The following is a 23,179-nucleotide window of genomic DNA, read 5'->3' as shown; positions in this document are numbered from 1 at the left end:
ATGGTTAGTTGACTGAGGGCCCTAGAACTACTAGCGAGGGTTACTAGTTAAGAGCGACATTCGTTATGCAAATAATGCTACTTAATTATTCATTAATGGATTTTAGAATTTTTAACGCGATAAAATTTTTATTATTTTATTTTAAATAAAACCCAGATTCCATGCGTTTTGTCCTCAAATCAAATCAGTCTTCAAGTTGGACTTTGACCCAACAGCCGAGGACACGTTTCGACATATTATTGGGGTTTATTTCTCCGAGTAATTAGAGAGCAAACGTCGCACGATGCCTCATGGTTGCCGGGACATCGGGAGAAGTTTTCACTATTTATTTACAACAAGCAAAAATGATATTTTTTTTGGTGGTAAAAAAATGATTTTATAAAAGAAAAAAGTTTATTATTGAGGTGCACCTCAAATAATAGACTAAAAATGTAGGGGTGGCACCCGGTCCAGGCCGGTTTGGGCTGAGCTCGGACCCAAAAATATAGTGTGGGACCCAGACTTGCATCTGAACTCAACTGACCCAATCAGACCTGAACCAAATATTTAAATATCTATATATTTAACTATATTTAAATATATTTCATATATTGTGACAAAAAATATTACAGGACCCGAACCAAAACCCAAAGAGTGTTTGGATCCAAGATTTGGACCTAGAACTGACTCGCCTGGTTGGGTCTGGGATCTATTGCCACGCTTTTAGAAAAGGTTATGGAATATTGAAAAACTTTCCAATTTAAATTCTAGATATATGGATATGGGAAAAAAGATTTCAAGTCAACAAAATAGTGCATGATATTAAGCTCTATTTTAACCATTAATTTTCAAGGGTTTATAGATTTACTCAATATGTATTATTTTTGGAGCTTTAAATTTTATAATTTGAGTAAAAATAGCATTTTATGTTATCACAAGTGTTTTCAGCACCAAAATTGTATCTTTTGAGATAATTTGATGGTGTGCTTTTACTATGATTGTTTAATGTTGCCCTTTATACAAACCGCACCTTTTATAAAAATGTAGTCTTTTCAATTGAAATTTTTCTGTAATAAGTATTTCAAGTGACAAAAGTTAAAATTAGTGTTTTAAAACCTTGCAATGTGAATCTGACTAGGTTTCAAACTACCTAGATCTATAGCCCTTGGAATTTGCTTGCCGTCAATGTTTTTTTTGGTTTAATAGAATTTATTATTACTTTGCTTAATTCCGATTAGAGATATGCTTGATGCAAAATGGTACAACCAATCCATTTCAATCAGAGATATTCTGATCTAATTTTAAAAGGAAAATTGTTTCATGCGGAGGGCACCACATTTTTACATTTGCGGTCTCCCGAGTTATAAAGTATCTATCTTAAAGATGGTTGCAAATAGATGATCTATCTAAAAACAATTGAAACTAACAATCCAAATATTTTCTTAATAGCATTATTTTTTAAAATTTTCAAATTTTTTTTTTTTTTTTTACATTCATGATGTCCATGTTATAGATTATATGTCCATAAAAATTAAGTCCAACAATCCATCTCAAAAATAGATTTTTAAGAGATGTCTCATTTCTACAAGTACTCATAAAAACTTCCATTTTAAAATATAGATTTTAGATGTACTTTTTTTTCAAATCGATAATCATAGCTATAATGCTCATGAATATGAAAAAATAAATTAAGCCTTAAAATAAATTAATTTAAAAGAAAACAAATTAACAATCTTACAACAAAGTCTAAAACTATTATTTTTAAGATCTATTTATTCATAACCATTGGTAACTGAGATTATTGACACGTAATTTTACGTTTAAAGATGGACTTTGCAGGAGACTAAAGTCAATTGCTTGGGCCACCAAGGCCCACTCCGTAAAAGATTGTTCAAGATCAAAATAAAAGGAGACTAAGGGGGCGGCAGCGACCACGTTGCCTATTATTCGGGGGGTGTTTCTTTGTCTATTTTAGTGATAAATAAATAAATTAAAAAAGGTTAGGCAATGTTGAGTCCTTATAAAAACTGTCAATGACAATGTCTTTTTTTCTTATTGGGTGAAGTTTTTATAGGGTGTCATTATTATGTATATCAAAACTATGCTCAAAATGCAGTTTCGAGGCCACAAAACCTTGCGTTTATATAAAAATCTATTGTTTTTTTTAATTATAAAATTTAAATTTAAAAAAATAGTAATCATGAAACAGTTCTAAAAATATTTGAAAATAGATGGTTTAGATAATATGTTGGTAGATGAGCTATTTTTAAGATCAGAAATCCTTTTTTTTTTTTTTTTCATTTCTATATATCTCGAAGATGACCGATTTGAGAGTTTTTCAGTATAAGAACAACTTTCTCTAGCAAATTTTTAGGTGCACCTTACTTGTACAGTATGAGGTTGACACCATATACAAAAACTTTTTTCATTTTTTTTTGGGCTTTTGAATTATTTTTGTCTCAAGCTTTTTGTTCATAGAAATTGGAATTCAGAATTATGATTGTGTGTTTATTTTTAGCTCTTTAGAGGGTTCAAAATGGAAATCATGGTTTCATTCTAATTTAAATAAAATTTGAGCGGGCCTGGAATAGAAAATTTGCTTTGGTTTCTATAAAGTAAGGAAATGGTAAAGAATCGTTGAGATTGGAAAATTATAAAATTCACAACCAAAACTGAGTATATTGCCAAAATAGCAAAACAAGCCCCTTACTTTTGGAAAGAATACAAAACAAAGAAGAACCAGGTCCTCGTGTGCCTCTAACAGGTTTCTTGGAATCTATTATGGGAACTCCGAGTTAAGAGAGAGAGAACCACTTTTTTTTTCCAACATGATATCCATTTTTTTAAGCAATACGTCCAGAAAAGGAAACTAGCATAAATTTGGCCTGCGCACTAAATGAAAAAAAGAAGAAAAATTTCATATAGAATTTTAATTTTTTATATTATTTTATGGTAGACATTCTTTCCGTTTTTTTTTCAAACGGCATAAAGAAACTCTTAAAAATTAACCCCATCATGTTTTATAACCTTATCTCTTATCTCTCTCTTTTATTGATTTTTTACTATAAAAACTGTACCAACAAATCTTTTTATACTATTTCAACCCAAAAACCTTTTTAAATTTTTTTTTTCTTTTCCACCCATCACACATTTAAAAATGTTTTTGGGTTGAAATTGTATAAAAAGATTTTTTGAAGCTAATTTTTATGATAAAAAAACAATAAAAGAGGGAGATAATAGATGAGAGGTATGGTAAAATCTTTATGGGTTTCTTTATACCGTTTGAAAAAAAATAGAAGGAAGGTCTGCGTGAAATAATATGAGAAATTAGGGTTTTATACGAAAATTTCTAAAAAAAAAAAAACCTAAAAGGTAGATTTCTTAAATAAGGAATAGGCTCAAGGTTGGGAGGTCAGGGTGGCAGGGCGCTACAGAATGACGGTTTGAATTCTATTCCTATAATAGTTAAAAAAACGTTCATTACTTAACTATATATATAAAAAAAGAACCAAAATTCTAAGATGTTTTTGTATGAGGTCTTAGATTCGATCCTCTTGCTATGCACCTATATTTGTTAAGAAAAAATTTTAAAATGGTACGTGAGCTCCATTTCCACTACAGGTAAGAGAATTATTTCCCTATTGAGGAAAAGAGATCTTACAACTTAAAAAGGCCAATTGCATTTGGGAATTTGGAGGGGCGATTTTGTTTTTTGAACAATTGTTTCATGCGAGGTGGACCCAACCCGCATATGTACAATATGGGGTTTTGAGGTATAAAACATCCATGGTTTTGAGGTATAAAATATCTTTTAAATATGGGTGTTAGGTGGTTCATTTAAAAACGATTGTAACTAAGGTGTCAAATGTTTTTTTAATATAATTATTATTTTTATTTTTAAAATATATTTATTTTTTATATTCATGATATCCAATGATAAAAATTATATATTCTCTAAAAATTAATTAAAATTATATTAAAAAAAAAATTTATTGTTTTCAAACCCGCATTTGTAGCATGCTAACCGCGTCCTTGTATTATGGGGTAAAAATTTGGATGGGAGATGGTGAGATGAAACCTCGACTCTAAGTAGGCGATCTAGTGCGATTAATCGCGGCGATTAATTAAAGGAAGGAGGGACCTGAGCCATGTGATTTAGAGGTTGGTCAAGGTGGTGGGCGACACGTGTGTCAGAGAGGACACGTGAGAACGGCACTGGCGCCGTCCGACACGGCGGTGGCAGACACCCCCCATTTGACCCCACACGACCACTAGGATCGTTATCCATGTGCCCCTACACTAACATAAAATTACATTTTTTAAATTTCATCCACTTGAATAATAAATCAGAAAAAAATGCATAAATACCGGTAAAAGGAAACAACCAAAAAATAAATATTTGTGAATTTGTATTCCCCCTAACAATCGGAAAACTCCCCATATGACTAAATCCACCCCAAACAAACCTATGAATTCATAGGAGGTCCTAACTTTCTATGAATTGGCCATAGCTTCTCCATTTTAATTGGCCTTTTTTTTTTTTTTTTAAGAATTGCTTATTTGAAAGGAACAAATTTTTCTCCTTTGATATGCGTATTTGTACATATGAGAATACTTATATGTTAGTATTTTCACGTGAAAAAACTTTTTCATGTGTGAGATTTTTTTTACGTAATTCATTTAGGCACATCTTTTCACACCATTTGACAGCCAATTGGTGTGAAAAAAATTCCCAACCCTAATCACATGGGGGAGTTTTTTTCATGTGAAAATACTTTCATACATACCAAGAGTGCCCAATGTCTTATCAATTAAGTGCTCAATAGAAATTGGAAAGTTCTTTGCCCTTTTATTTTGTTTGTGCTTGGCAAGGGTAAGAGATAGACCCTATTAAGCACTTCTAATTCATGTAATTCATAATTTTTATCCACTTTTTTGCTACATTGTTATGCTTTTTCCTTGCCTCCCCCATGTAATTTTAGTTTTTACTAGGACGGAAACTCTTTCTTGATTCCACATCATGGATCCCCCTTGGTTTCTATTTTCTCTTCATCTAGGAACTATAGAGCTCCAAAACAGCCTACAATGAAACAAAATCAACATTTAAATAAAGATTATAAAATAAATTATTTTTAAGATTTAAAATTCTTTTAAATCTTCACCCATATTTAGAAGATGGATCTATAAATTTTTGAATCCTTGATCTATTTCCAAAATAACTTTCGAAGGGTGAAGACATGCTGCCGAGGATGCAACATAATCTCATCGTTATTCAAATTATTATGTAGGATATAACTGTCTCAAATTATATAAAAATTAAAGGTCAAAGTGAACTTCCCCTTTGTATTATTCCTTTTCATTAGCTGAGCATACCAACTTTTTCTTGAAAAAGAGTAGGCTTTCTAGCAGACTTTAGAGGGACTTTTCTGTACTTCTACAAGAAGTTAGGGTCAGCTTGGTCTTTCATTCAGTTTTAAAAATACTGATAGAATAGGAGCAACTAGGGAGCAAGCACATCCGGCATAAGGGTCCACGAATTCTAGAGGGAGAGAGTAGATTCTAGAGAGAGAGAGAAAGAAAGTTAGAGAGAGAAAGAAAGTTAGAGATAGAGAGAGAAAGAAAGGTAGAGATAGAGAGAGAAAGAAAGGTTAGAGAATCATGTCAATTGGTGTGGAGAGAGAGACTTTGTAGAGAGAAAAAGAGAGAATTTGTAGAGAGAGAGAGAGATTGTTTTGCAGTGGGGAACAATAGGAGAGAGAAATAGAATTGTCGGGGAGAGAGTTTTCGTACTGCGGAACACGAAGAGAGAGGAGAGAGAAAGAGAGGTGTTTATGTACTTTTGATTTGGAGGAGAGAGAAAGAGACAGTGGAGCAAGGAGTTGCAGGCTTAGATTTTCGTGTCGGAGGAGGCGATTGGGTAGAGAGAGTGGAGGGGTCACAGAAGGTAATATTAATTTATTGTTTCGTCTCTCTCTCTGTGATTCTTGAGAGATATTTCACGATTTTGAGCGAGAAGGAAGAGGTGCTTTTGCTCTGTTATTTATTTATTCACACTTACAGGCTGTAAGAGCAAGCAAAAGGAGTAATTCTCTTACTTTCTCTCTCTAGACGCTCTGCTTTCACTTTCATGGGTATGTGGGCTTTTAGGTCTCTTCTTTTCTGGATTTAATGGAGAGAAATCTGGTTTGAGGCCGTGGTTTTGGTCCTTGTAGAAAATTTTTTGCGATATAGTTTCTCTCATCTTCTGGTTTTGTTTTTGGCGTTATTGGTTCTGTTGCGTTTTGGGTTTGTGTTAATCTTCGCGGGAAAAGAAGAAGTAGAAGGATTTCTTTCTCCCCCTCTTTTTTTTTTTTTTTAGTTTTTGATTTGGTTTTCCTTTGAATTATATGTTGATGGCCATATACGAAACCGCTTGGTATCTTGTTTGAGAGAATTCATGTTATCTGATTCTCTCTCCCCCTTTTCCTCTCTTCTGTTAATTTTGTTTCTGGTTGTATATTGAAGGTCTATTCTATTACTTCCGTTCGATTCTATTTCCATTTTTTTTGTGGTTTATATGAAGCTGATGGTTTGAAGGTCTCTTCTATTATTTGCTTTCAATTCTATTTCCATTTCTTTTCAATTCCATTTCCATTTGATTAGTTTCAATCTTACTTTTCTCTCTTACGTTTTCTGCTCATGTTTTATTTCCTACCTTCAAAATTCATCTTTACAACTTTTCTCTGCTTATGTTTTATTTCCTACCTTCAAAATTCATCTTTAAAACTTTTCTCTCATTTTAATTTACAGTTTTTTTGCTTCCCCAATTTCCATTCTTAGACTCTCTCTCTAGAGTTTATTGATTTCCAGTTTGTGATTGTTGGTATTGGTCTTGTTCTCAGAGTCAGATTTTAGCTCTTCTTGGGACATGGATGACGAATATGAGAAATTGATTCGAAGAATGAATCCTCCGAGGTATATCATCCGACTTTAGTATGATTCTTTAATTAATAATGGTGATTTTCAACTGCAAATCTACTTAGTAATGCCTAATTTCTTCTCTATAGGGTTGTAATTGACAATGAATCTTGCGAACATGCCACAGTTATTCAGGTTGGTTTTTTCCCTCTCTCAATGCATTTTTCCTCTGATCATTATGATATTTGAATTGGGTCTGATTTTTTTGTTTTTGTTAATGATTTCAGGTGGATAGTGCAAATAAGCATGGCATTCTACTTGAAGTTGTTCAAGTTCTTACAGATCTGAACCTCGTCATAAAGAAAGCTTACATATCATCTGATGGAGGATGGTTCATGGATGGTAAGTCTCTCGCTCTTTTCTCTGCGCCCCCACCTATCTCTCTCTCTCCCTTTCCCCCTCCCCCTCCCCTTATGGTTTTACTTTGGGTTTATTCCAGTTTTCAATGTTACGGATCGAGATGGGAAGAAGCTCAGAGATGAAGAAACTATGGATTACATTCGCAAGGTGTGTTCTTGCAGCTTTTCTTTTGAATTTGCAATTAGCCCGTTTGCACCAGTTTGAGCCTGCAAGTCGGGTTTTGGTTCTCCAGTGTGATTTAAGGATTTTCCCTGAAAGGATTTCTTTTTACTAGTTTCTTCTCATGAGTCTTCAAGGGTTTTCGCCTAGTTTTTCTGGCCTATGCTTGCAGATTCACATTTTTTCTATGTTTTTGCAAATAATCCATGCTATCTGTGGTTTTGCTCAATTGAGTTCTTTTCCCTGGGAAATTTACATGCTTTCTATGTTTTCTTGAATAACCCATTAAGTTTTCAATTCTGCATCCTCCGTTTGTCTTTCACTTTTTCTTTTTGTGGAATTTGTTGGTCAGCTTTCAAATATGGATTTTCATTCCAACAGCATTAGGGGCTAGTCTTTGAATTACATTTTTTGATTTAGCTGATTCCTGTTTCATATCTTCTTCAAGAAGATCTGTCAAATTTGAATAGTTGATTGGCTTGTAACTTTATCAAATATTTCCACCTTGCAAATGGGGTTCTTGCTTCCATAATCATATGAGGTATTAGGATTTTATTTTCTATACAGTTCTGGGGGCTCATTTGTGTTTCACACCATTCCTAATAAAAGATCTTTGAGACTCGAACTTCAACTGGCTATATTTTTATCAAATGGTACATTGGGATTTACATTGATTTTGCTTATAATTCGAACTTTGGAATCAAGAATCTTACGTTTTTATTGTGAAACAAAGGAATCTCTCTCACACACACACAAAACACATTGGGGAAAGGGCATAAAATTGTCTTTCAGGAAAAAACGGTATGGACTGATGTAAGCTGATGCCCTGCTCCCCTTTCATCAAATACTGGTTCTCGGACTCGAGATTTAACATATTCAGGGTTGCAAACCTAAGTTGTTGAACATTTCATACCATGTCAAACTAATAAATTTCAATCTCTGAATGTTATACATCCATACTTATCCGAGCCTAAGGATTTAATTTTCATCCTTGATAAACTTTGTTATGTTAAACATGAAACTAATAAATCTCCATCTCTTGGGAGTTTTTTCTCTCTATATCTCGACAAATCCGTTTCTCTCTCTCCCTCTCTCTATCTCTCTCTCTCTCACACAGGTGTACACACACTCTAGCGAATGCGCATGTGAATGTCAACACACATCTGAGCATTCGGATTTTAATGACATCCTGGAGAAATCTTGCTATGACTGAAAGAAAAAATGGAACTCCCATGTTTCATGTCTCTCTCTCTTTCTCATGCATATGCACATGGACACATCTGAATAGACTATCAGCATTTATCTACAGTCTTTGGGAAAGAGAAGTCCACATGTGCGTGGTCACACACACACACAAACTCGTATTGACCCAATTTCATTTTTATACGCAGTCCTTGGGTGCTGACTCCTCTTTCATTCCCTCCCAAAGACGCTCTGTGGGGGTGGAGCCGTCGACCAACTACACCTCCATTGAGCTGACAGGCACGGACCGGCCCGGCCTTCTCTCGGAGGTCAGTGCAGTCCTCACACACCTCAAGTGCAACGTTGTCAGTGCTGAGGTCTGGACGCACAACACTCGTGCCGCGGCTGTCATGCATGTCACTGACGACCCAACCAGCGCCCCCATTTCCGATCCCCAAAGGCTCGCGAAAATCAAGGAGTTGCTTTGTAATGTTTTGAAAGGGAATAACAAAACGAGGGGTGCCAAAACTGTAGTTTCTTTGGGGGGTACACACACTGAGAGGAGGCTTCATCAGATGATGTTCGCTGATAGGGATTATGAAAGGGATGGTCAGGATTCAGTGGATGAGGGTTTGAGGCCCCAAGTGACGGTCATAGATTGCTTTCAGAAGGACTACTCTGTGGTCACAATTAGGTGTAAGGATAGGCCGAAGCTCTTGTTCGATACCGTGTGCACCTTGACGGATATGCAGTATGTGGTATTCCATGCCACGGTCGATGCCGAGAGGCCCGAGGCTTATCAGGTATTTGGGACGTTCACTCAGATATGCATATTTAACTTATGCACACGGCCTCTCTAGGTCTAGGCACCTGCTTATAGTTCTGCTTTTTATGTGTCCCGGCATAATATACATACGTTGATCAATTTGATCATGGATCCCCCAATTTTTCATTTAAATTTGTACATGATGAACATAAATATGAATGTAGCTCATGCGTACATTCATTTATTGACTGTTATATATAAATACTGCATATGTTTGTATGTATGTGTTTTAGCATTTTGTTATCTATGAGTTCCTCTTAGTGTCGAATTTCAGAGTACTGGAGAAATTCGCTTGTATGATAATGTTTCTTGAAACCATAGCAAAATCTGTTTTTGACCTATTCATCTAAGGAACTTGTTTGAAAAATTGGTACACGAATATTTAAAAAAACAAAAAAAGTTGAACTTTGTTTATGGTTTGTTTTTTGAAGGAGTACTACATAAGACACATAGATGGGTGCCCTGTAAATTCAGAGGCAGAGAGACAGCGTGTGGTCCAGTGCTTGGAAGCAGCTATTGAGAGAAGAGTTTCAGAGGTATATCATTTGTGGTTCCATAGCTTTATGTGTTGTGTGCTAGTATGCTTGTGTGTGTGTGCATTGTTTCAACTAATTTTGTGCATTTTCGAGAGAGAGAGAGAGAGACCCTCACTTCATTCTTTTCAAGGATTTCAAGTCGAGCACGCTCATCTTACCTCTCTAATGTCTGTTTTTGCAGGGACTCAAGCTTGAATTGTGCACAACCGATAGGGTTGGCCTCCTCTCTGATGTCACCCGAATATTCCGAGAGAACAGCCTCTCTGTCATAAGAGCTGAGGTCTCAACAAGAAATGGCAAAGCCGTTAACACTTTCTATGTGAGAGATGCTACAGGAAACCCCGTCGACCCCAAAACTGTCGAATCAGTGAGAAGAGAGATTGGCCAAACCGTTCTCCAAGTTAAAGATGACCCCTCATATCCAAGATCCTCACCTCAAGAAGCACCAACCCGATTCCTATTCGGCAACCTTTTCAGATCAAAATCTCTTTACAACTTTGGATCGGTCAGATCTTATACGTGATGTGCTTTTGACTTGCCATGTACATATCTCCTTTTGACATTGGCTTTTCTCACTAGACATGACCTTGAGAAAACAGTGAAGACATGATAGGGATGCCCAGTCTGTGTAGAAGGAGAAAGGGTCCTCAGATAGCTTGTTTACCCCTTGCCTTTTTTCTGGTTGTTTGGGTTGAATGAGTGCATCCTTGTAAAGTTACCCACATTTTTACCCTCCATCATCATTCAATTTACAGGGGACCCCTTGATCATGAAAAGGTAAGAAGAGAAAGGAGAAAAAGGAAAAAGGAAAATCTTTCTCGTGTTGGAAAAGGTTGTTGGGGCTAGCCTCTTTGTAAGTAAGATTGTAAAATTATATCACAGTGAAAAGTGGAATGCTGTTACAAAAAAAGAAGTTTCTCTCTCCTCTCTCTCTTACAGTCTACCTGTCTCTCATTATGTTCGTTCATATGAATCATGGTGTCTCTTTCTATATATACTCTCGCTCTCTCTTCATTGGATCTAATTTTAGTGATGCTCATGTGTTCTCTTCAAATTATGAATGTATTAGGAAAGAAAAGTAACAGACAAACCCTCTTCAAATTATGAATGTATTAGGAAAGAAAGTAACAGACAAACCTTTATTCACTTTAGTAATGTGCATGACCTTCTCTTTTATTCTTTTTTTTGGTAGATCAGTGGAGAATACAGGCTTCTACCTATTTTTAGAGATAATTAACGGTTTTTGAATCCGGGAATGAAAACCTAGACCAGTAGTTGAGGCTCAAATGGTGTTACCACCACGAGCTCAACCCCATTTCCGATGTTTTTGTTTTTCTTGACGTAAATAATATGCCTGACTACATTGAGTAGGGGCGTTAAGGCATTTCTTTTTCCCATTTTCTTTTTCTATATTTGTTATGTTAATTGTATTTACATATATTTGTTACGGTACCCGAATTATGGATGTTGTCTCTTTCTCCTGACCTGTTCACCATCCATCCTATTTCTAGAAACAATGGAAAATTTCCTGGTCTTCAATGAATTTGAGAGTGTGTGTGTTTTGCCTACTTGGGGGCTATGGTCCCCAGTTTCGCAATGAAATGCCCAAAGGGCCCTAAAACAGTGAGTGCAAGTCAACAACTAAATAGGGAAGGAAGAGCTGTGAAAAGGGAGACCACAATGGCAAAAAAGGGCATAAAATTATTTATACTGCATCATTAAGCTCAGGTTAAGGGGGTGATATTTGCGGTAATAATAGGAAGGGATCCTAATCTTAGAGTGGATTTAAGGCAGTACCTGATATATGGAAGTTTCGGAAAAAAGGTGAAGGAAAAATTACATACGGATATAAAAACTAATGGAAAAATTTGGCAATGTCTATATTTTCTCAAATATTATGCACAAAATCGGTCCACTTTGTGTTTATTTTATTTTATTTTCCAGTTTGCCACTCAGTCTCATGTTACCAACATCAGACCGATTTTATTTATTCTTATATTTTTATACTTTTTGTTTTCTTGAACGTATTGCTCTGACCTAAAATTTAGGTCACTTCGGACCGGTCCAAGGTTAGGGACCTCTGACTGCTAGTACTGTTAGCTTCAGACCACGAATAGAGTGGTCTGAGGTCCAAGACCTCAACTAGTACTGTAGCTTCAAACCACGAATAGAGTGGTATGATGTCCAGGACCTCAACTGCTAGTGCTGCTGCTTTAGGCCAATGAGAGAGCAAACTAAAGTTCTTGACCTCATACTACTAGCCTGTGGCTTTAAATAGAGCGGTTCAAGGTAAGGGACAATGGACCGCTAGTTCTATGGCTTTAAGCCACATAGAAGTGGTTTGGTTTGAGGTCTTTGACTTTGGACTGGTTTAGAAGTGACCTAAATCTTAAGTGATGACCCAACGTTTGAGAAAAAATAAAAAAAATATAAAAGAAAAAATAAAAAAATAAAAAAGGTTTGAGGGGAAAATTGGAAAAATAATGGAAACCCGTGAGCGCATATTTGGGAAAATATTGACTTTATATATTCTTTCATTAGTTTTGTGTCCATAAGTAATTTTTCCAAAGTTATATGTATTTTTATGGGAATGCATGACGTACCCTTTCGTATTGTAAATTCATGCAAAAGGTGCATTCCTTATGTGGAATTATATAGTCAAGAAAATTTAAAATGCTGAATGTATTAGAGAAAAAATATATATGAAAGCATTAGAACTAGAGAGAGAGATGACGTAGAGAGCAATATGTGACAGATATACTTGAGGGATAAAAAGTTTTTAAGGATATATGGGAATATGTAATTAAAGAAATTTAAAGTATTGAATAAATTAGAGAAGGAACATTTAAGAGAGATTTTAAATGAGAAATAGGAAAGAAAATTAGAAAGGAAGAGAGATTATCAAGAAGAGCACATAAAAGAGAGAGGGTGACAGACGTAAAGAGCGATTTTTAGGAGAGAGGAATACATGGGACACTTTAGAGACGCATATGTGAGGGAGATAATTGAGTAAACATATTTCTAAAATATACGATAAATTAGAAAGCTAAAACAATAGGAAAGTAAATCAGAAAGAGATAATTTTGAAAAACACAAAGATTTAACTTTGACATTGATTTGTTGCCCTTATTTTTTTTAGGGAAAATTACGTAAATATTCATTTTAGTTTTCATTATTATTATAATACCAATACTTGTCGTTATTCTTGATATGTCTGCTTTTTAGACATCATAACAATTTTTTTTTAAAAAAGATGAAACTACCTATTTTCGGTTTTTCAAAAACCTAAATCAGTCCAACTTCAGTTTTTGAAAAACAGAAAATTTAAAATTTTCGGTTCTTGAAAGAACCGAAAAATGTTATCTCTTTTGTGGCGTATTCTCTTTACCTCTCTGAAGTCATAGTTATCCGATAAAATCAGAGGGGAGAGCCCTAAATTTAGGACAAGTCTGGATTATGAGATTAGAATAGTAGGAGAAATCTTGCGGCGTATTCTCTCTCTACCTCTCTGAAGTCATAGTTATCCGATAAAATAAGGGGGAAACAACTAGATTGAGCCCCTAAATTTAGGAGAAATATCAGGGATTATGAGATTAGAAGATTAGGAGAAATCTTGTGGCGTATTCTCTCTCTACCTCACTTGTGGTGTTTCTTTTTTTTTTTTTTGATCAACATCATTACTTTTATTCAATTACGAAAATGAAATTACATCATCAAAAACTAAAAGAGTAGAAATAGAAATTCTCCCCTTAGCAAGAAAGGCGGCTACATCATTAATCTCTCTATAAACATGAGCGAAGGACACGATTGCATTAGCAGTCAAATCCATTACCTCCAACCATAAAGGTCGAAGTTCCCAAGGGGCTTTTTGTTCTTTCTTACACCATCGAATAACGTTTAAGGAATCACCTTCTATCGTGCAACATTTTCCCATATGCCTTCCAATGAAAATCTTCAAACCACACAACAAAGTACTTAGTTATGCAAAGTTAGCAGTTGCAAAACCAATTGGGCCGGCATAAAAGAAAATAACATTACCAAAACAATCTCGTAAAATACGTCCAATTCTTGCTAATCCCGAGTTTCTCAAGGAACTTCCATCAAAATTAAGCTTGAAGCTGCCTGCACACGGAGCAATCAAGAAGCTTCTTGATCTCGATATGCAAGAACCAAAATAAAATAAATTTTGCAGATTAGCCATCACATCCACCTTAGGTATACCTCATCCTTATTTATTCACTGAAATCCACGACCATATAGAGCATTTACAAACGTGAATAAGTCTTTCAAAAGAACAAACAACACCTTTAAAAGTCCTTCTATTTCTTTCTTTACATATCTCCCAAAGAATCACTCAAATTATAATTTTCCATACTATGCGCCCAGTCTTGGGTAGAAACGGTGCTTTCAAAGAAGACAACAAGTCACCAATTTGGGGTAGTGTCATCTGAATCCCAACCACCCTAAAGAGCCAATACCAAAATCTCGTTGTGAACGAGCAATGGATGAAGAGATGTGCCCCAGACTCACCATCATCCTTACAAAAGAGACATATATTTGGAATAATCTTCTCCCTTTTAATTAAATTATCAATTGTAAGAATTTTGTCTTGCGCAGCCAGCCATATAAAAATTTGAACCTTATGTGGGATCGGCCATTTCTATATTTGTGCTATGTGTGTGCATGACTATCTCCATCTATCATGAAAAAATAAGTTATAACAAGACTTCACCGAGAATATTCCATCACTTTGTATCTCCCAAATCAATCCATCATCAGCATTTTGAGAGATATACACTTTGTCCAACATTTCCATCAATTGACACCATTGAGCCAATAATGTATTATTCAGCCGACTATATGATACAAAGATATCCCAATAAATGTTTTGGCCCTTCCTTTCTATTGCCTCACTTACTAGCATATTAGGCCTAGCCACCATTTTGAAAAGATCAGGAAACCTTGATTTCAACGGATAATCTCCCAATCACTTGTGATGCCACAAAGACACTTGAACTCCATTACCCACATTCCATCGAAAGTAACCAGAAATCATTGGTCAACAACTCAAGATATTTTTCCACAGCTGTGAAACATTCTTTCTTCTACCACCCCTCAATCATCTAAATCATATTTCGCACATAAAACTCCGTACCACAAATGATCATTCAAATGAATGTTGCGCCACCACCATTTGCATACAAGAGCTTGGTTAAAATCTCTAATTTGGCGAATACCCAAGCCTCCTTCTCTTTTTGGGGTGCAAATTCTATCCCATCTTAGCAAATGGTATTTCCGATTCTCTCCATAGCTACCCCATAGGAAATTTCTCATCATTTTTTCAATTTTTTTGCAATTGAATTTGGGATAGAATTTAACGACATTTGATACACCAGTAAATTTGCCAAACATGAGTGTAGAAAAGTTACCCTGCCTCCTAGAGACAAATATTTTGGTTTCCATAAATCAAGCTTTAGTTATACTCTTTCCAAAATCTTGTCCCAAACAGAAATAGATAACTTTGAATCTAAAATGGATATGTCAAGATAGACAAAAGAAAATGACCTAACTTTACACGCCATTGCATTAGCCAAAAACTCCACTAAAGGTTTAGGACAATTTATAGCAATCATAGGGGATTTGTTAAAGTTCACTTTTAGACCTAAAGTTACCTCATAACACTCTAAAAATCTCGCAGTACCTTTCACTTGATGGATATTTGCATCACAGAAAATTAGAGTGTCATCTGTATATTGCAAATGAGAAATTGTAATTGATGAGCTTGCAATATTAAATCCCGAGAAATATCCAGCCCTTTCCACCTTTGTCAGCATCAAGCTAAAGCATTCACCATAGATGGTAAAAAAAAAGGGTGAAAGGGGTCACCTTGGCGCAATCCTCTAGATGCCTTGAAGAAACCAATTGGACTACCTTTATAAATGATTGAAAAATGAGCTGATGAAAGACAGCCCCAGATCCAACTTCGCCATTTGTTTCCAAAACCCATCATCTTCATAATTTCTAATAGTGTTCCCTATTCCACTCTATTATATGCCTTCTCCATATCAACTTTCAGCAAAACCCCGATTGCTTCTCAACCACCCTTGAGTGTATGCATTCATGAACTAGCAAGACACTATCTATGATATGTCGATTTTCAATAAAAGCTGACTGCGTGCTAGTAATAAAAATGGTAAAACTCTTTTTAGTCTCTCAGCCAGCACTTTAGCTATAACATTATATAGGTTGGTGATTAAACTAATCAGCCTAACATTCGAAATTTCCAAAATGACCGATTTTTTGGGGATCAATGTCAAAAAGGTAGAATTTACCTCACGAAACAGTTGTCCCATGATCATAAATCCCCTGACCCTTTCCAGCAACTCACCCTTAACCAATTCCCAAATTTTTTGAAAAAAGGCTAAAGAGAATCCATCTGGTCCAGGTGCTTTTTGCTCAAGTAATGCAAATACAACTTCTTTCACCTCTTCCATTGTGACTTCTTTTTCCAACTGAATTTGCATATTGTGATTTAACACTTTAAATGGAACTCTTTCAAATTTTGGGGTAAAATTCACTTCCTTAGAAAAAGCTTGTTTGAAGTGCTTAATCATAGCTAACTCCATTGCCTAATCATTTTCTAGATCAACCCCCTAAAAGGTCAAGCCTAAGATATCGTTTTGTCTTCTTCTAGCACTAGCAATGGCATAAACAAATTTGGTGTTGAGATCACCTTCTTTTAGCCATTTGGATCTCGATATTTGCTTCCAATAAATTTCTCCGCTCTTCTAAGGTCATTAATCTCTTTTAGTTTCTCACTTCTATCCACAAAGAACTGCTCAGTAAAGGAACTCTCTTCTTGAATGCTATGAACCAAGCCTTCAATATCATGAAAAACCTCATCCATCTTCCTTTTGATATCAAAATTATTTTCCTTCTTCCAGTCAATCAATTTGCACTTGATATTCAGCAGTTTATTATGTAACTGAAAGTCCACAATACCTTCAATCACACAGTTAGTCCAAGCCCTTTTTATAAGATCCATAATGTAACAATCCTAAACCTTTTTTTAAAAAATATATATATATATATAATATTAATAGTATTAACAGAAATAAATACAAATAAATAAATAAATATATAAAATAATAAGTATATATTAGTAATGATAATAATCATAATAATATTAATATACTGTTAGGGTATTGTTGCTTTTATATTAACAACAAATAAACGATATTATTGTTAATATACTTGAGGGTTTAATTTTATTTGGGTGGACCTTAGGTACACCATCTTAAAGCTTTATGTTAACACCTCTTATTACAACACCTTGCATCTGAGGTGTTTTCCTTTTATTCGTCTCTCTCTCTCCCTCTCTTCATCATTCCAATGAACCTGTACTCTCTTCACCTCTTTTAGATAATCAAAAGGGAAATTCATTTCCCTTGCACTTTGTCAAAAGAAGAATCTGCCCCTCTCTTTCTCGTCGTGTTTCCTAAATAGGTCATGTCTTCTCGCCTCTTCCCAAGAAATATTTTATGTAAGTGACATCGTCTTCCTGAAAAATAGTCTGTTTTTAATAAATAGTGATATTTCCTTCCAGGATCTTTATTTTATAAGTTTTGTGTGTAAGTGACCTTATTGTCTCGAAAAATAATCCATTCTTTTTAAAAATAAAATGAAATAATTATTTCTACTTATTATCATGAATTTTAGGCGCGATAAATTTTATGCGCACGCGATCTCATTATCTTGAAAAATAATCTTTTTAATAAAAAAAATGTGATATTTTATCTATGTTAGAAATTTTAAATGCTGCAAATTCTTAGAAAAATAAATTTATTTATTTTTCTTGTCTATTGTTAGAAAATTTTAGATACTGTAAAATTATTAAAAATAAATGTAATATTTCTGCTGTTAGTAAAATTGTGAGAATTCTTTCTACTGTTTTTGAATATTTAGACATTGTAAATTTCATGTGCAAATGACTGCCTTATTATTTGAAAACTGATATTTTTGCATTTGATTATAGCATTGTCTGTGAAATGTTCATTTGTCAATTGATATCCCATAAATTGTGATAATTTCGTATTCTTGAATATCTATAAGAGTTTTTCTATACATATTAAATTGGCAATTATGCTAGAATGTCTTTACGAATTGCTACCTTTCTAAATTTGAGCCCAAATTATTTGATTCGTTATTTTTGAAATGTTATTGAAAGTGAATGTTATTAATGGTTTCAGTGAGATTCATATTAATGATTTCAGTGATATGTTGAGTACATGATATTGCTGCTTTCGAATGTTTAAAGAGATTTAGAAATACTTTAAGTATGCAAGTGGACTCATCCGGTTTGCCGGTGAGGTATAAGTGGACCTATCCGAGATGCCGGTAGGGATAAAGTGGACTCATCCGGTACGCCGGTGAGGTATAAGTGGACCTGCAGGGATTAACTGGACCTATCTGGGACGCCGATAGGGATTAAGTGGACCCATCAGGACGCTGATGGGGTATATAGGTGACCTACTTGGGACGCCAGTAGGGTATTTTGTGAAATCTTTTTAATTATGTGTTGATGTTAAAATGTGATATGTATTTCAATCATTCGGATTATACTTAATTATGCATTTTTAAAAGTGAAACTGTTAATGCATTCCTGTTAATAGATCTCTTTTTCGAAAATATTGATATCTTTCAATCATGATTATTTTTAGGATTATGATGATCACTTACTGAGTAGCCAAACTCATCAAACTATGGTAAACATTTTTTCAGGATAATTGCGGATTCATTTTGAGTGCTAGTCAAGAACAACCTTGGAAGATATTGTTGTTGTGCTAGCTTTCTTTATTTACTTTGTAAGACCTCGCCACTGTAAATTTGTCCTATCAAGAGTTGTATATATGTGACACGTAACCCCATCCACCTCCAACCATTCCAGACTCATTCGAAACGGCTTTGGACCACCATGCTGTACCGTAGTATTTAGCAAAATTGGTTCTTGATCAGAACTCAGATGCAACAAAGTTTTAACCGATACTAAAGAAAATTCCTCTAGCCATTCCATCGAAATAAAGAAACGATCTAATTTATAGCTAGCCTGATCAAGCTATTGTTGGATTACGCGAAATGTGATCCAATAATATGCAAATCCATTAAGGCATTACATTCAATAAACTCATTGAAGAGCCGCATTGAAGCGTTAATAGGAGTGGCAGCAAGACACTCATCAGGCCATCTAATAAGGTTGAAATCACCTCCCAATACCACAGGAAAATTAAAGGAATGAATAACAGAGTTCAAATCAGCAATAAAATCCTCTTTAAGAACAGGATCAGTAGGTCCATACACATTTAACATCCCCCAGGATAAGCCTGGTCGGGGTCCATGAAAACCTTAGCAAATAACTGTTTTTCAAAATGATTTCAAATTTCTGTAAAACCAAATGATCCCACAGCACCTATAAATCCCCTGACGCACCCACTACATCATTCCCACAAAAAGAGACTGCCCCAGGACCCCAAACTTCCCTAGCCCCTGACAAAGTGGGCCTAGGAAGTTTAGTTTCTTGTAAAAGTAAAACAGTAGGCTTAAATTTGGAAACAAAAAATAAAACATTATTTTTCCTACAGGAGTCACCCAGACCCCGAACATTCCGAGATAAACAGTTCAATAAATAGTAGGGTTAGAAGAAGAAGCACCTGGTCCATTAGGACCTGCTCCAAAATAATTCTTCTCCAGCAGCAAGGCTTCGTTCAGTTCATCATCATCCTTGGATGATCCACTCGATGAAGAAGAGTCAAGGTCCATTTGCACCGACCCGCGATACTCAATCCCTGTGGGTGGACCATTCTTAACAATTCCTCTAGCCTCCAAATGTGTTGAAGATCTCAGCCCACCTGCAACCATCTTTTTTTTTTTTCCTGCATGCTCCTTTTTTACTGTAGTCTTGAGCACCTTCTCCTTACTAGCAACGCTCTGAGATTTCCCAGTCACAGATTCTTTTATGATAGACGAAGACCGCTGACTTCTGCGAACCTTGATTTCCTCCAAAACCACTTCGAGAGGAACTTCGTTCATCCCCATTTCGTCCAATAGACTAGCAATTTCTGGTCATCCTCCAAAACAGGATCAGAGGAAGTGCTCCTCTGCAGCATCGACAGTTCTTCATGGGATAATAGAGCAAGAAGCAAAGCTTCCTCTTGTGGAAAGGCTTCTAGCTGGAGGTCCTCCAAAACCATCAAGATACGATAACAAACATGAGAATGAGGCTCCTCTTCATCGGCCTCACTCCCCTGTTTCTGTTCCTCTTCTATCAATACTATTGCAAGGGGTTCTACAAAAAGGGGGTCAAATTTAGGGCTGGTTTTCTTGGCATTCTTGGTGGTCGTCACACGATAAGGTAAGGGATACATTTTCAAAGAGCAGAGGCTATCACCACAAGCCATGAGAAGTTTATTTGTTGCAACCAGACCATGAACCTTCTATGCGCCAAGCACCCCAAAAGGAAAATCGCTACTGAGATAATGTCTAGAATGTTTCTTTTAGCTTCTAACTCCTTCCAGAGCTAAGAAATAGATCCATGACCCACCGCCTTCTCAAAAGGATACATGCTTCTTGAAATTCCTAAAAATCTCTACCCCGAATCTCACTGACCTCCTTGGGACTTGAGTCCGCTGACTTCTCAGTTTAAAAGGTGGGTATATTGTCTACTATCGATGCTGGACCTGCGGTATCAGACAAATCATCATGATCCTTCACCGCAGAGGCATTAAGAATTTTTCGGTTGGCCAAGAAGCAAATCTCGGCGAAAACCCTGCCATATTATCCGGGAATCTGCCAATAGGGACCCACCATTTAGACACCTTCAAAAATTGCCTATAATACAAAATTTGAGAATTGAAACGCTGATTATTTCTCCTGAAATATCGCCTCTCATTCTGACGAAACCTGTGCTCGCCGGAATTTCTATCACCATTTTCCACTTTCAAATTTTTCGGCAAAGGTTCAATCTTTGAATGAAGCTGGAAATGATTCACCACATATTGGACCTTATTCATAGTTATTGCGTGCCCATTATATTTGGTAATCAAGATAGAAAAGCAATTATCTGCAATGTGTAACCAGGCATTCTGTGGGATTTGCACACCCGAGGTTTCCCATATCTTCACACGCACAGATTTGCAAATTGGACTCAAGAATGAATCCCAATCTAAATCACAATAGTCACCAAAACTTTCAACCACCTGTTTGTAAGTTCCAAGCGTGTAAAGGGATTCCCCAAAATTTAATCCAAAACGAATTCTTTTGGACAAAAGATGCATGGTTTGAGGGTTTCCAAGTGTTCAAGGAAAGAAGACAACTACGCACCCTGCAAAACCTATGCATCAAAGCCTTCTGAAACTCATTTGAAGACCGTAATTTAAAAACAATCTTATTTTTTCTAATAACCTTTATATCAGGAAGATACGACAAAGCGCAGCCTCTCTGGGCCCAATCAGAAAGTCCAAAAAAATCTTTTAAAGGAGGTGAGAAAGAACCTCTAACAAAGAAAATTTTCCTGATTAAACACTTTTCCACCTATGATCGCTCTACTACGATCTTCGAACATGATAAACCCAAAGTAAACTCGATCTCTCTTACGGAAACGCATATGGCTTCTCCTATACACCCTTCGTCATCTCCAGCACGCCAATAAAATTTGTCTCGAATCGTTTCTACTCTTTGAGTGCTTAGTTGGGTACAAGAAAGAAACCATGGGTGCATTGATCTCCATTGCTACATCTTGCAACCATTTGCTTTCTCTCTCTTCTTCCAATACACAAACAGCAGCAGGGTTCCTTCTAAATGCCTGTATGTGGTGCTTCCTTTTGTTTACCAATAATAACAAATTGCCAGCCTAGAGAGAGAGAGCCTTCAGTTTTTCAGGAAGAAAATATTTGAGACCGGAGTCTGTAAGGATCCTGAAATCACCATATCCATCAAAGCACCAAACCCCATGCAAAACTGCAGAAATTAAAAACAGGATTTTCGGTAATTTGAGGACTCTCTCTACCTCTTATGAAGTCATAGTTATCTGATAAAATCAGGGGGAACAACTAGTTTGAGCCCCTACATCAGAGGAAAATGAAAAGCTGATGACCCAACCCATGATGCCCTACCTTCAAGAAGAGATCTCTAGTCAATTCCAGCTCTTCGAGCTATGGGAATATCTAGACTAGGCCAAATTCCTCTCTCAATATGCTGGGTGAAACTTATCCAAATATAGTACGCTGGGTGAAGGGGAGAGAGTTTAAAAAAAAAACCATATTTACCCGTGTAATGTAGAGAGAGAAAGGTAGCATTTTTCGGTTTTTAAAAAACCGAAATATGATTGATTTCGGTTTTTGAAAAACCGAAAAATGGGTAGTTTCGTTTTTTTTTTTTTAAAATTGTTATGAAGTCCAAAAAACGGGCATATCGGTAATAACGAAAACTATTCGGTATTTTGATAATAACGGAAACTAAAATGGATATTTACATAATTTTTTCTTTTTTTTTTAACATACTTACACTTTAATTGAACGATTTTTAAAATGTCAAGTATTCTTAAAAGGAACGTAATATTCTATAAATAAAAGTTGTTGCTCACTAGAAGAATATCAAATTACTCAGAAAAGAAAGTGAGCAACGACTTTTATTTATAAATCATTCCTTTGACGAATACTATTTTTCTATTCCTATCGCATATCTAAGAACTCTAAAATTGCAAAATCATGTAATTATTACATAATAACTTTTGGCATATCAATTTTTTACTATTACATTGCATGTTGACGAAATTATTTGCATGAATACTTTTCGAATATTTATATACTCTCCATATTATTTATGTGATCGTTTATTTCGTTTTTACATGCAATGCACATGACCCCACTAGTCATAATAAAGGGGGAATATACTACGAAAGTAGTATGATGCCAAAGAACATTTAAAATGAGAAAGGGGATCATGCAGGTTGACATTTTTAAGGGTAAATATACTTTTGGAATACACTTTTACTTCTAATGCTGCTACTACTGCTACTTTAATTGATTAATTAAAGGGAATATGCGTGTCTTCAATAATTTTGGAGGGATACATTAGTCATAGGGCAAGGAGACTAGCTTTGCATGATTCTCTTGTTAAGAAAATA

At 35.5% G+C, this 23,179-nt stretch overlaps 1 protein-coding gene across 5 annotated transcripts; it reads left to right on the top strand.

The window, feature by feature from the left end:
- The first annotated feature begins 5,753 nt into the window (after positions 1 to 5,753).
- On the top strand, positions 5,754 to 10,805 carry ACR4 (ACT domain repeat 4). Of its 5 annotated transcripts, none has more exons than XM_088849730.1 (9): positions 5,754 to 5,923; positions 6,040 to 6,061; positions 6,861 to 6,933; positions 7,026 to 7,071; positions 7,164 to 7,278; positions 7,376 to 7,443; positions 8,847 to 9,440; positions 9,895 to 9,999; positions 10,181 to 10,805. In XM_088849730.1, exons 3-9 carry the CDS (start codon positions 6,887 to 6,889, stop codon positions 10,520 to 10,522), a joined length of 1,317 nt encoding a protein of 438 aa, XP_088705856.1. In that variant the 5' UTR covers positions 5,754 to 5,923; positions 6,040 to 6,061; positions 6,861 to 6,886; the 3' UTR covers positions 10,523 to 10,805. The 5 variants fall into 5 exon arrangements, with proteins under 5 accessions (XP_088705856.1, XP_088705855.1, XP_011627805.1 ...); XM_088849729.1 differs by having other exon boundaries at positions 6,040 to 6,110; XM_011629503.3 differs by lacking the exon at positions 6,040 to 6,061.
- Positions 10,806 to 23,179: the final 12,374 nt, after the last annotated feature.

The sequence above is a fragment of the Amborella trichopoda genome, chromosome 10, assembly GCF_054954075.1.
Source record: "Amborella trichopoda isolate Santa Cruz 75 chromosome 10, AtrichopodaSantaCruz75HAP2 v2.0, whole genome shotgun sequence".
Classification (NCBI taxonomy): domain Eukaryota; kingdom Viridiplantae; phylum Streptophyta; class Magnoliopsida; order Amborellales; family Amborellaceae; genus Amborella; species Amborella trichopoda.
The sequence above is the reverse complement of the archived record's forward strand: the minus strand, read 5'-3'. Positions and strand labels throughout refer to the sequence as shown.